The sequence below is a fragment of the Nicotiana attenuata genome, chromosome 7, assembly GCF_001879085.1.
Source record: "Nicotiana attenuata strain UT chromosome 7, NIATTr2, whole genome shotgun sequence".
NCBI classification, from domain to species: Eukaryota; Viridiplantae; Streptophyta; class Magnoliopsida; order Solanales; family Solanaceae; genus Nicotiana; species Nicotiana attenuata.
The window spans coordinates 1,342,609-1,356,832 of record NC_031995.1 but is presented as its reverse complement, the minus strand read 5'-3'; the positions used below and the strand labels follow the sequence as shown (position 1 = coordinate 1,356,832).

General features: G+C 38.8%; 1 protein-coding gene across 3 annotated transcripts; it reads right to left on the bottom strand.

The window, feature by feature from the left end:
* On the bottom strand, positions 653 to 5,204 carry LOC109228493. Of its 3 annotated transcripts, none has more exons than XM_019393600.1 (11): positions 4,998 to 5,204; positions 4,846 to 4,902; positions 4,525 to 4,576; positions 4,358 to 4,431; positions 4,146 to 4,276; positions 3,803 to 3,926; positions 3,056 to 3,466; positions 1,983 to 2,930; positions 1,617 to 1,736; positions 1,134 to 1,201; positions 653 to 1,053 (listed from the first exon to the last, which is right to left on the bottom strand). In XM_019393600.1, exons 6-11 carry the CDS (start codon positions 3,878 to 3,880, stop codon positions 945 to 947), a joined length of 1,734 nt encoding a protein of 577 aa, XP_019249145.1. In that variant the 5' UTR covers positions 3,881 to 3,926; positions 4,146 to 4,276; positions 4,358 to 4,431; positions 4,525 to 4,576; positions 4,846 to 4,902; positions 4,998 to 5,204; the 3' UTR covers positions 653 to 944. The 3 variants fall into 3 exon arrangements, with proteins under 3 accessions (XP_019249145.1, XP_019249143.1, XP_019249144.1); XM_019393598.1 differs by having other exon boundaries at positions 3,056 to 3,456; positions 4,998 to 5,203; XM_019393599.1 differs by having other exon boundaries at positions 1,983 to 2,927; positions 3,056 to 3,456; positions 4,998 to 5,203.

Below are 14,224 nucleotides of genomic sequence, written 5' to 3'. Positions count from 1 at the left end.
TTATTTTCCCGTGTCATTTCCCTACATATTTGATATCTCTAAGTGACTACGTCAACTTTTTGTTATGTTATACTCCTGTCATAATTTGTTTGAAAAAATTCCCTTCAATACTCTATATCAGCGTATATTAATTTACTTTAACAAAATAAAATGTATATATTAAAAAAATTCATGAATTGTATTATATAAATTGTAGTATCATCTAGTTTATGCCCTTATAATTATAAGCTCCAAATGTTTCATTAATCGATTTTGATGATAACAAATACAATGTCAATTTAATCAAAGAATATTTGACTGAGGAAAATATTATTGGGCAAGTACAGCCATGCATTGTGGAAAGTATAAAGCCATTAATTTTTGAAGCGGGATCTGCTGAATTTTTTGAGAATTTTCTTGAATTAGGACAAATACCATCTGGAACTATTAAGTGCCTGCAAACTTTAGGAATAGAATGGGCTACTAGACCCTATATATGGAACTGATTCTAATTAAATTTGCATGCCTAAACACATCCAAACACCTACATTTTTTTTTTTTCCTTTTTCCACTTTGCTCTTAGAAAATGAACCGCTAAACATATGTCACGTATTTATTGATTTGGTATTTTGGTGTAAACACCATAAGTTTTCATCGTCAAGGTAAAAACCAATTTACTGCAATCTGTATTCTCATTTCCATTCTAAACCTTAATCATCTACAGGAAGGATTTGATGTACTCATTATTAACCAAAATAGCAGCTTGTCTTACATCTATGGAGAAAGAATATTTAAAAACATGCTAAATGCACGAAAAGAAATGTTTAGATGAATGCCAAAGAGTGACAGACCAGACCATTATTTCCAAAATACAAGATTATCACTATCAACAAAAGTGCAATTCAATCAGATATATCCTTTATGATCGCCAAAAGGTTAGCCTTGTCTTGGGAGAAGGCGATGAATCAATTTCCTTCTGCGGTTAATAGACTCCATTTTTCTTCTGAAGATGCCAACTGATCCATGAAATCTGGACTAGCGAAGTAAAACTCCTTCGATTTTCTGTCATTTCTCCTGTTGAATGAATTTGTTCAGCTACACCAATGAGGCAAGAAACAGAAGAGAAGATTGAAGGGAATGCATGTGATGCATACCTGATTTCTTTTTGTCTGGTGAGGAGAACTAATATTCCAAACCCTACAATAACTGCAATTTTTATCACCTGAAAAATGTAAACAATAGCAAGCATTCGTCATTTTTGAAAATATTCATGTTCGTCTATGGCCAAAGCAAAAGCGGACTGAAGGAAATCATTGTCAAGGGAAGGAGTTCTGATAGTCATGTCCGCTAATGATTGTCCGAAGCATGCATTTTATAGCCCTTATTAATACTTTTTATACTTGAGCAAAGATAAAGGATAGGGTAGAATTTTGAAATTTGCATCTAGATCTGAAGAGAATGAGATGTACGGTTCAATTATAAAGGTAAAGAGTCAAAACTAAAATATTCAGATCAAACCATCTAACTGCTGCAGGATGGTGATTGCTGTCTTCCCTAAGTTCACAGTTAGATAGCAGACATCCAAATGACACACTAATATATAAATGTATGAGTCAACACAAATATGCATATGTGACCTGTCTAACGGGTCCAAAAGGGCCATTTTGTCCAGAGCTCTCAGACTGAGATTTTCTTGGCTTTCGTGGCTTCTCTCCTCCTTTCTTTATCGTGGAGTCACTTCTATGGAAAAAACCATGCTGCACATGAAACCAATTAGTAAACAGTTATCTTTGCAGCAACTTGTTCGAGCAAACAAAATCATCTTCCCAGAGGACCAAATGTTTTATCAATTATTTTAATCACACAATGATGGGTTGATGACATGATCAGTATGAGGAATTGTTAGTAGATATGTGTGATAAAGCAACATCACTAAGGATAGCGGACTAACTTCTGGGATACTATTGAACTTCTAAAGGAGATAGGCAAGGATACTGAAGTACCTTCCGTTTAATTTCTTGCTTAGGTGGTTTCTTATCCCTTTGATGATCATCTACTCCAATGTGGCAATCTTCCAATAAATGCACTGCGCTTTCGCCTGCAGTTGTTATACAGACACGATTTTTGTTATCCGGAAATATCCATACACCAGAATTTTCAGAGTCATAATGCTCATTTTCGCAATACGCTATTAATTTTGGTTTCTCATTTGAAACCCTTTCAATATGAACTTCTAGTAAAGCCTCTGATCTAATTTCTCTGTTTTGTTGTTCTGCAACTGAAGGATCATTAGAACGATCTTGGTCAGCAGCTAAATTATTAGCTTTCAGCATATCTGAATGAGCCACATTAATTATTTGGGAGCTAGTAGCTGTTTCCAGGTTGGATAATCTCATCAAATCCACAGGTGAAGTAGTTACAGCATTTGACTCCTTTTTAGCAGATCTTAAGGTATCCTGCTGACTTGAGCCTGCTTCATTAAATGGGACAATGTCCACACTTGACTGTTTCAACTGCTCATGGAACACGGGCTGTCCAGTACCAACAATATCTTGCTCAAGTGAACTACTTTCTCCTCTCATCAAATCTACAGGTGAAGTAGCTCCAGTATTAGACTCCTTTTCAGCAGATCTTAAAGTTTCTTGCTGACTTGAGCCTGCTTCATTAAATGTGACAATGTGCACACTTGACTGCTTCAACTTTTCATGGAACACGGGCTGTCCTTTACCAACAATATCTTGCTCAGGAAAACTAATTTCCCCTCTTTTGCCAATATTACTTTGAGGTTCTGGCAAGTTCCCATTAAGAGGTCTTGCTACTCTTAGTGCACTCATCTTATTAGGCCTTGCAGTGTCCTCTGGATACAAATCTTTTACGGAGCCTCCTATTCCAACTAAATTTGGTTGGGATTTTGATGCTCGATTCCTTGTAAGCGATCTTCTCCCCTTCTTCTGATGTATGCAGTCAGTTCAATATTTTCGAAGTTTCATGTAAACAAAAGGAAAAAAGGTTATCAGCTTAGCAAGTTCACTACATGGCATATTTCACCCTACAATAAGCTGGAGAGTAGAAGTACCTGAGCAAGGCCGGTTTCAAAGGCACTTATCATATTCCTGACACTGCTAGGAGTTTTCTTCAATACACCTTGATCCCCAGGTTTATTAGATGGATCAACAATCTTCGTTTGGGATATGGACTCTTTCTTTGCAGCAAGATCTATCTTCAACATAGACTGAGCACTTTGATCCTCAGATTTATTAAATGGATCAATAATTGTCTTTTGAGGCACAGACTCTTTCTTTGCAGCTACATCCTTCTTCAACATAGACTGAGCATCTTGCTCATTAACAGGTTTTATAGAAATATAATCACGTATTACCGGAGTTTGAAGCTTCTTAGCTGATGGTCTGTCAGGCTCAGAATATTGTATTTGAACCATTTCTTTCACAGGTGAAGATGAGGTTGCTTCACTTCTATCTGTGGCATTCTAAACAGGCAGATTTGCTATCAAAACTCTTAGCAATCTACTCGGTTATAATTCTTCACTTAAAAAGCAAATTTTGACCTCATTAAGCTACTATGCGTTCTCTACGTAGTCACCACAGTGCTAATTCATTCAACTTCCATCTTCAGTTAAGCTGCAAAGCCCGAATGGAATTCTCCTACTCTTGAATTACTGGAATAAATCTAGCTAAAATCTAATAACTAGAGATGCCAGCCATAAATATTTCTAAGAAAAACTACAACGGGGAAATACTCCATCATAAATGTTATTCCCTTGTCTTTCTTTCCTTAATATAGTTCTTAGAATGTGTGATCAAACCTGAAAACTTCCTTCTGATGGGCGGAGATGATGCAAATGTATCTCCCACAGGAATTGTTGTTCCTTTATATTCAACATTTGTTGCAGGAACTATGTATTTTTTCTTCTTCAGAGCAGATTCTCTCTGCCAAGCCAATCGAGATATCATTATACATATGCTGATAGCATTGTCAAGGCTACCAAAAGTTTAAAGCATAGAAAAAAAGAAATACTTTAAGTACTTTTAAAATCCTTTTAGAAACTCCCTGTACCAGTAGGGTGGGAACACGTTTTGATGTTAGGTATCTAAATTATTCAGTATCCCTTCTGAATAAAACAAGTGAGCAACAGTAGTATATATTACCACATTACGAATTCGGTTGCGTTCATCTTCACTGAGAATGAATTGCAACTTCATATGTACATAATCACCTCCTTCAAGTTGGAAAAAATCGTCCCAATAACCCTTCTCAACTATCGATAAGGTCTGAACTTCTGCCAAAGAGAAACTCATTGTTGATAACCTTTATAAAAGATAATATTAGCATCAAACTTTGAATATAAAGATGATATAACCTGCACGTGATATCTCGTTTCCCTCAGCATCCTGAAGTCTAACAACCAAATTTTCGCGAAATGTCGTTAATGGGCTGTAAAAGTATAATCAAAATCCCCAAATACATTAATCAAGCTTTGTGGTGAAAGCATGAAGAAAAAAGATATACAGGTGTTTGAAACGTTACAATGAGAAATCTCCTTTGTCCCACGTTTGGTATGCTCTCTTCCCCATAGAAACTACACAAAACATATCAAACCCCAAGTCAAATTGAAATGCAACTACAGAACGGACATTCAGGTGCACAAGGCATCCCGCGTTCACGTAGGGTCCGGGGAAGGCCGCACCAAGGGTGTGATGTAGACAGCCTAACCTAATGCAAGCATTAGTAGCTGCTTCAACGGCTCGAACCTGTGACCTATACAACTTTAGTGTTGCTCCAAGGCTCCCCTAAAAAATGCAATAACAGAAACACTCTAAAAAACAAACGAAAAAAGAAATTACTAACCCCATAAGCAAATTGAGGAAGATGGTGCTGGAGATGAAATGTTCTTGAAATCCAACACTATGTTGAACAAAGAATGCCAAATTGAGTTAAACTAAGACCATTTCACTAATTTTTTTGGTATAAAAATAATAAAAGAAGGAAGTTTTTTGTACCTGAAACTTGGATTGTTCCTGGCATTTGAGAGAATTTGATATGATATTCAATAAAAAAGATACTTTCCCCTCAAGGGTACTACATAATTCAGGGAAGAAAATTTAATGACACCTGTAACATAAAAAGCATGGCTTGACTTTACTTCAGTTGGATAGAAGAGAAAGTTTGGTTGGACAGCAGAAAGCGAATGTGGATGAGCTAAGAAATATGATTGGGGCCATTAAAATTCCATTAAACCTATTAAAGACCTCAAAAGACTTCTCACCAAAATCTGTGTTTTTGTCTCATCTGTACCACCTCAGCTCTCACCCTTCTGCAATTACGCCACTGTGAAACAAAAGGTTCCTTTGTTTTCTTTTAACCTGAGTTTAAGTTCTATGTAAAAAAATATCCTTACCATACTCTTAAAGCTTGTTTGGATTGTTGTTACGTGTCGTTTCATAATGTATTATATTGTATTGTTTGATGAACGTAATGTTTGGATATATTGTATTATTTGCCGTCATTTTATGATGTCACGAACTAACGATATGAAGAATAAACTTGCAATATTACTAAGAAAAAATTGGATACACGGTAAAATTATTATATAAAAAAAAGTAAGTAACTGATAAAATATGATTTTTTAATAATAAGGAAGGGCAATATGAGAGAGAAAACAAGAAACAATGCCACCACACCAAATTCGCCGTTTCATAATGTGACACTTTTCATCGTTAGGTAACGATATATTTAACGATACAATACGATAAAATTTAAGTAACAAACATTGCATTTTAGTAACAATACGATACAGTACCACAGGTAACAAACAAGCTGTTAATGAAAAACATTAATTGATACCTAATCAAGATAGTAATAAATGATCTAATACAATAGGTTAACTTACACTAAATTATAAAATATGCTTATATTATCAATGTATAATTCGTGTATTTTAATTTTATGAGATAATTTGAATCGACACAAAAAATAAAAAAGAAGGAAAACTTTTGAAATTCATTGTCTATGTCATATTATTTGTGTGTCCGTAACTTTTTGAAACTTGTAATTTTGAATATGTTATAATATTCATGTGGTTATAAAATCTTATGACTAAAAGTATAAAGTTTGTTTTTACATTTAGAAGTGTGTCATTTTTTTTAATCACATAAACTGAAATGGAGGGAGTATAATTTAAATCTTTTGGTCTAATTTTCTCCTAGTTTATGACATACTTTGTTTGGAGCTATTACTATTATTAGGGGAAACGAAATAAAAGGGAAAGTATATAGTGGAGAAATAGAAGAAAGTTTATTCTCCCCGAATATGAATTTGGTTATCAACTTTCACACAACTAATAAGAAATAATTACAAGAAAATACATGCGACTTCACATCATAATAAAAAATGGCCCATATTTTTAAGTTTTACTCGACTTAGCATTGTTTATCCTAAAATCCGAGTAACAATTAAACTTGTATTGTTGTTTTTAAGATGTGCGATTTAATCCAATACTAACTGATAAACAAGGAATCAAGTGTATAAATTAAAGAGTAAGGCAAGTCAAACTAGTAGGTAAGCAAGTCTCGACCTCGAGCTATGGCAACCTCGAGGTAGGTGAATAAGAACAATAGAATAATAACAATGAGATTCGGATGAGCAGTAAGCAAGAAAGTGATGTATGTATATTCTTTTGTCAATTATTGATGCCTTACAAATGATTGGGATCCCCTTTACATAGTAGGGGAATCCTAAATAAGGTACACTTCTAATTGTAGTAAGGAATCTTATTATACAGCTGTCTAACCGCCTAGCACAAATCCGCTCCGGAATTTACATCGTGATATTAGGGCCACTGCGGGAATCTCACTCTTTCTGTTATAAAACCATAATGGTATTATCTCGAGGTTGGTCATACTTGGCCTCGGTGTTCATCGAGCGCTTCGACCTTCGAGCCTTGTACTCTGCCATCGGGCTCGAGCTCGGTCTATTTCGAACTTGTTCTCGAAGCGACCCCTCGAGCCTGTGGAATCGGGCATACCTAATTTCAACCGTATACAAGCATGTCAACAACAACAACAACAACCTAGTGGAATTCCACAAGTGAGGTCTGGGGAGGGTAGTGTGTATGCAGACCTTACCCTACCTATGAAGGTAGAGAGGTTGTTTCCGAAAGACCCTCGGTTGTTTTTACCCATTGGGCTTTTTGAGGGTTTGGTGTCAATCGGGACCCTTTTGCTTTTTGTGCCTTAGCACAAGTTTGTATTTGACCAATTCGATACCTCTTAAGGTTTTTCGAGGGCTGATTTTATCGAAGCCCTTTGATTATCTTACCGAGGGTAGCCTTTATTAACCGGTTTTCAGAGAATTCGAAGGTCTGTTGCGGGATTCGGACGTCACCGAGCCGCGTTATTTTGGCCGTAGCCTTTATTATGGCCGTAGCCTTCGGGTGTGCCTCTTGGACTTGTTTCCCGATAACATTTCGAACTTGTCGAAATGTTAGTCCCCAAGTATTATGTCCTTGGCCTTTATGTCGAGGGGTGCCTCTTTGAGGTCTCATGAATCCGAGTTTAGATAACTCGAATGTGTTGGCTGTTGATGATAGTCCCCGAGTATTCGAGGTGTATTTGTATTTTGGCCCTTGAGCCATTTCTCACAGAATCACAAGTATGGAGCTCGTATAGTAGCAAAGTTCTCCGAGACACAAAGTGTTTGATATAGAAAGAATGCTTCTTTGAATAATTCATACATGCGTACATGTTTTGCCATCGGGACTCGACTATTCTATATGGACATGGTTCATCCGACTGTTTGGCCCATTACAAAGTTTTCCTATTGAGACCTGTCACACCTCCTTTTTTACACACCTACCCCGAAGGATAATGTATAAGGGAGTTTTTCCATTTAAAGTGACATTATTCGAAATGGGATTATTTATTTATTTTTAGAGTCGCCACTTGGGAAAGGATTGGCTTTTGGTGTCCCAAGGCACCGATTTAATTTAAATCCCAAATCGAGGAAAAATTCGACTTCCCAATTGGAGTCTGCGAACCAGAAATTCTGAATAAGGAATTCTGTTGACCCGAGGGAAGGTGTTAGGCACCCCCGAATCCCGTGGTTCTAGCACGGTCGCTTAAATTATTATAAATGGCTAAAATCTAGTTTTATACATGTTCAATCCTATAGTGCAATTTTTAAAATTATTTACCGTTTTTAATTTATTTTTACGAAAATGAACGCCGTTTAAGAGCGTGTTTTCAGATCACGTCACATGAAATGCACCCGGATCCTCAACACCTCTTATTCAACGTTTTAGGATTTGGATTTGGGTCGCATGAAATGCACACCCGACTTTAGGAAGGTAATTTTATTAAAAGACGCGCCTANAAAATTGTAAAGAAATCAATTATTTGAAACTTTTGGAATTAATTTGCTTAGGGCAAAAATCACGTGCTCACAAGACCCTCTTTGGCATGAATTATTTTCTCGAAAACATAACCTCCGAGGGTGATGCCCCCAGTATTCGAGGCTGATTGAAAAGAAGCCTTGGATACTATTGAATTCTCCTTAGGTAGCACATAGTTGTTTCCTCGTTAAAAACCTCGTCGGAAAAACCTATTTGGGATAAAACCCGATCTAAGGGAAAAAGAGTGCAACGCGTGCTTTAAAACCTAAGGTCTTCGTGTAGAAGGGTTCTATCAACGTCTTCGAACACCTGCAATAAGTTAGTCTCAAATACAAATGGAAAAAGGGAGAAGGTCATACCTCAGCAATAATATCGTTTGAGTAGTGATATATTCCAATTGTTTGGCAATTGTTCGCCTTCCATCGTGCCAAGTTTGTAAGATCCTTTTTCGATGACTCTGATGACTCGATATGGTCCTTCCAAATTTGGACCTAGTTTCCCTTCATTCGGGTCTCGAGTATTGAGGGTGTCATGTGTAAATGGGACCAAGCAAAACAATCCATGTTATCGATAAAAAATTTAATGTGTTTTTTTCCTGAGTTCGGGGGTTAACCCCGTATCCAGGTATACCTTTCATTCGGGTAAATGCTCGATCAGTATCATCTGTTCCAGCTCTTCGACCGTTGACTTGGTTGCATTTGATTCTTCGGGAACAAAAAAATTTCGAGGAGTAAGGAAATCCTCTTATTCTTCTTCGATTACCTGTTTCTCCGATTCGGTCGAAGCTGGGGATGGTGATTGCTATTTGGCCATCTGCTTATCTTTGGTGCTCGATTTTTTTGAGGTTGATGGTGGTGATATCGACGTCACCTCATCGAATGCAAACATTTCCTTTGCAGCGTGTTGTTTCCCTCAAACTGTTTTCACACCATCCATTGCCAGGAATTTCATCATTTGATGAATGGTCGACGGTACTGCCCTCATATTGTAGATCCATGGCCTCCCGAGTAGTGCATTATATCTCATGTCGCCTTCGATGACATGGAATTTTGTAACTGGGATGGTCCCGGCCATGTTTACTGGTAGGATTATCTCCCCCTTCGTTGTTTCACTTGCTATGTTAAAGCCGTTTAGGACTCGAGATGCAGGCACAATTTGGTCCTGCAGTCCGAGCTGCTCTACGACCCTCGATCTGATTATGTTTGCTGAACTACCTGGATCCACTAGAACACGTTTAACTTGAATTTTATTTAGCAAAATAGAAATTACCAGGGCGTCGTTTTGCGGTTGAGAAATGCCCTCTGCTTCTTCGTCATCGAACGATAGGACGCCTTCGGGCACACAACTCCGAGTCCGCTTTTCTCTAGTGATTGACACTTTGGTACATTTGAATATAGGCCCTTGTGGAACATCGACCCCGCCAACAATCATATGAATTACATGCTGCGGTTCTTCCTGCTCAATTCTTTCTGTTCGCGTCTCTTGCTCTGAAGTGATTCTTAGCTCGATCACTGAGGAACTCTCGAAGATGTCCCTCGTTGAACAATCGAGCTACCTCTTCCCTTAGTTGTCTGCAGTCTTCGGTCCTATGGCCATGCGTGCCATGATATTTACACATCAAGTTTGGGTTTTTTGAGAAGGGTCGGTTTGTATAGGTCTGGGCCACCTGGTGTCTTTAATCCTTCCGATAGCCGATACAATCCCTGATACATTGACACTGAAATTATACTTCGATAACCGAGGTGCTTCCACAGGATCGGTATGTTTGTCAAAACCATTCTTACTCATAAGTCCCCTAGAATTTTGCCCTCGATCATTTCTTCGATCGTTCCGAGGAGGGTTGCGCCCCGGACCATTGTTTCTTCGATCTGTGACATATGGCTGATACCGTTCTCTGTTCGACCTTGGTTCCCTATCGGTATCCCTCGGGGCTTTAACTGCCAATCTGTTTGGATGAACTGAACCCGAGGGGGCTCCTAGCTGGTCGTCCTCGACCCTGATCTTCGATTGATAACGATTATGCACATCTGCCCAAGTTACAGTTGGATACTCGATCAAATTAGGTCAGTGCCTATTTTGTTTGGGCTCAGCCATTTGGGCCCAATTTTGGCAGCCCCCCCCCCCTTTTTTTTTGCCTTTCTTTTGTATTTCATTTTTTGTATATATTTTTTTGTACTTTGTATTTATTCATTTTTCTTAATTTTATAAAAATGCTAAAACAAAACAAAGACTCAATTAAACTATTTAAACTTCCTAAAATTACTTAAAAACTCTATTTAGAAATAAAACGCAACAATTAACAATTAAGAATGCAACAAGACTATTTTTTTTTTTTGCAATTTTTCTTTAAACTTTATTCTAAATCTAATTAATACCTAATTAATACTAAAAATTGTGGAATTAAAATCCCTAAATGCATGTGCATATTTTTCTGTATTTTCATATGAAAAATGCAACCAATTAACACAAAAATTCAAACAAAAATTCACAAAAATTGTAAAGAAATCAATTATTTGAAACTTTTGGAATTAATTTGCTTAGGGCAAAAATCACGTGCTCACAAGACCCTCTTTGGCATGAATTATTTTCTCGAAAACATAACCTCCGAGGGTGATGCCCCCAGTATTCGAGGCTGATTGAAAAGAAGCCTTGGATACTATTGAATTCTCCTTAGGTAGCACATAGTTGTTTCCTCGTTAAAAACCTCGTCGGAAAAACCTATTTGGGATAAAACCCGATCTAAGGGAAAAAGAGTGCAACGCGTGCTTTAAAACCTAAGGTCTTCGTGTAGAAGGGTTCTATCAACGTCTTCGAACACCTGCAATAAGTTAGTCTCAAATACAAATGGAAAAAGGGAGAAGGTCATACCTCAGCAATAATATCGTTTGAGTAGTGATATATTCCAATTGTTTGGCAATTGTTCGCCTTCCATCGTGCCAAGTTTGTAAGATCCTTTTTCGATGACTCTGATGACTCGATATGGTCCTTCCAAATTTGGACCTAGTTTCCCTTCATTCGGGTCTCGAGTATTGAGGGTGTCATGTGTAAATGGGACCAAGCAAAACAATCCATGTTATCGATAAAAAATTTAATGTGTTTTTTTCCTGAGTTCGGGGGTTAACCCCGTATCCAGGTATACCTTTCATTCGGGTAAATGCTCGATCAGTATCATCTGTTCCAGCTCTTCGACCGTTGACTTGGTTGCATTTGATTCTTCGGGAACAAAAAAATTTCGAGGAGTAAGGAAATCCTCTTATTCTTCTTCGATTACCTGTTTCTCCGATTCGGTCGAAGCTGGGGATGGTGATTGCTATTTGGCCATCTGCTTATCTTTGGTGCTCGATTTTTTTGAGGTTGATGGTGGTGATATCGACGTCACCTCATCGAATGCAAACATTTCCTTTGCAGCGTGTTGTTTCCCTCAAACTGTTTTCACACCATCCATTGCCAGGAATTTCATCATTTGATGAATGGTCGACGGTACTGCCCTCATATTGTAGATCCATGGCCTCCCGAGTAGTGCATTATATCTCATGTCGCCTTCGATGACATGGAATTTTGTAACTGGGATGGTCCCGGCCATGTTTACTGGTAGGATTATCTCCCCCTTCGTTGTTTCACTTGCTATGTTAAAGCCGTTTAGGACTCGAGATGCAGGCACAATTTGGTCCTGCAGTCCGAGCTGCTCTACGACCCTCGATCTGATTATGTTTGCTGAACTACCTGGATCCACTAGAACACGTTTAACTTGAATTTTATTTAGCAAAATAGAAATTACCAGGGCGTCGTTTTGCGGTTGAGAAATGCCCTCTGCTTCTTCGTCATCGAACGATAGGACGCCTTCGGGCACACAACTCCGAGTCCGCTTTTCTCTAGTGATTGACACTTTGGTACATTTGAATATAGGCCCTTGTGGAACATCGACCCCGCCAACAATCATATGAATTACATGCTGCGGTTCTTCCTGCTCAATTCTTTCTGTTCGCGTCTCTTGCTCTGAAGTGATTCTTAGCTCGATCACTGAGGAACTCTCGAAGATGTCCCTCGTTGAACAATCGAGCTACCTCTTCCCTTAGTTGTCTGCAGTCTTCGGTCCTATGGCCATGCGTGCCATGATATTTACACATCAAGTTTGGGTTTTTTGAGAAGGGTCGGTTTGTATAGGTCTGGGCCACCTGGTGTCTTTAATCCTTCCGATAGCCGATACAATCCCTGATACATTGACACTGAAATTATACTTCGATAACCGAGGTGCTTCCACAGGATCGGTATGTTTGTCAAAACCATTCTTACTCATAAGTCCCCTAGAATTTTGCCCTCGATCATTTCTTCGATCGTTCCGAGGAGGGTTGCGCCCCGGACCATTGTTTCTTCGATCTGTGACATATGGCTGATACCGTTCTCTGTTCGACCTTGGTTCCCTATCGGTATCCCTCGGGGCTTTAACTGCCAATCTGTTTGGATGAACTGAACCCGAGGGGGCTCCTAGCTGGTCGTCCTCGACCCTGATCTTCGATTGATAACGATTATGCACATCTGCCCAAGTTACAGTTGGATACTCGATCAAATTTTGCTTCAACTGTCGTGACGCTATCGAACTCTGCTCGTTCAACCCCTAGGTGAAAGCTTGAACGGCCCAATCATCTATGACCGGTGGCAATTCCATTCGCTCCATTTGAGATCAGGATACGAACTCCCTTAGCATTTCATCACCTCTTTGTCTTATCTTAAAAACGTCCGATTTCCTTGTTGCGACTATTTGGCCCCGGCGTGCACCTTCACGAAGGCGTCTGCTAACATAGCAAAAGATTCAATGGAATTCGGTGGCAAGTTGTGATACCAAATCATTGCTCCCTTTGACAAAGTTTTCCCAAATTTTTTCAACAAAACCGACTCAATCTCATTATCAATCAAGTCATTTCCTTTAATCCCGCATGTGTAAGAAGTAATGTGTTCATTAGGATCGCTCGTCCCATTGTACTTAGGTATATCCGGCATACATAATTTCTTAGGAATGGGCTTCGGGGCCGCACTCTGAGGAAATGGCTTTTGCACGAACTTTTTTGCATCCAAACCTTTTAAGATCGGGGGTGCCCCCGGTATTTGATCAACATGGGAGTTGTATGTTTCCACTTTCTTGTCATTATCTTCGATTTTTTCTCTCCCGACTCGATTCTTTTGGTGAGATCCTCGAGCATCTTCATAATTGAAGGATCAGTCCGCTACCGTTCGACCTTTCTGGCACCGGCTCAGTACGCGAGTGATTTCTGGTTCGACCAAACTCAGAGTTTTATGTTGTGAAGCTGAGCGATAGCAACCTACTGAGCTTGTAGCACCTCGAATATTACCTGGAGACTAACTCCCCCGTCTCCTGCACCCTGTATTCCTTGGCCCCCAGATCGGACTTCCCTGCGTACACTTCCTCCGGGATTCACGCCTAAGTCCGTATTCAAAGCAATGTGCGAACTAACATCGACTGGTTCTGCAATCGGCACTTCCCAGGGTTAATCGGTGGCACACCGGCTCCTAGAGCAACTACATTATCATTTTCCCCGTGAAGTCCAAGACCATCATCGCCATGTACGGGTGCATTTTGTGAGTTTGACATGATTCAACCTGAGAACAAAAATTCTTGACAAGAAACAAGTGTGAAAATAACGTGTGTTATCAGAATCAGTACTGAAACAATCACTATTATCCTTTGCCCCATGGCGGGGCGCCAAACTGTTTACCCTAAAATTCGAGTAACAATTAAACTTGTATTGTGGTTTTAAAGATATGTGATTTAATCCAATACTAACTGATAAACAAGGAATCAAGTGTATAAATTAAAGAGTA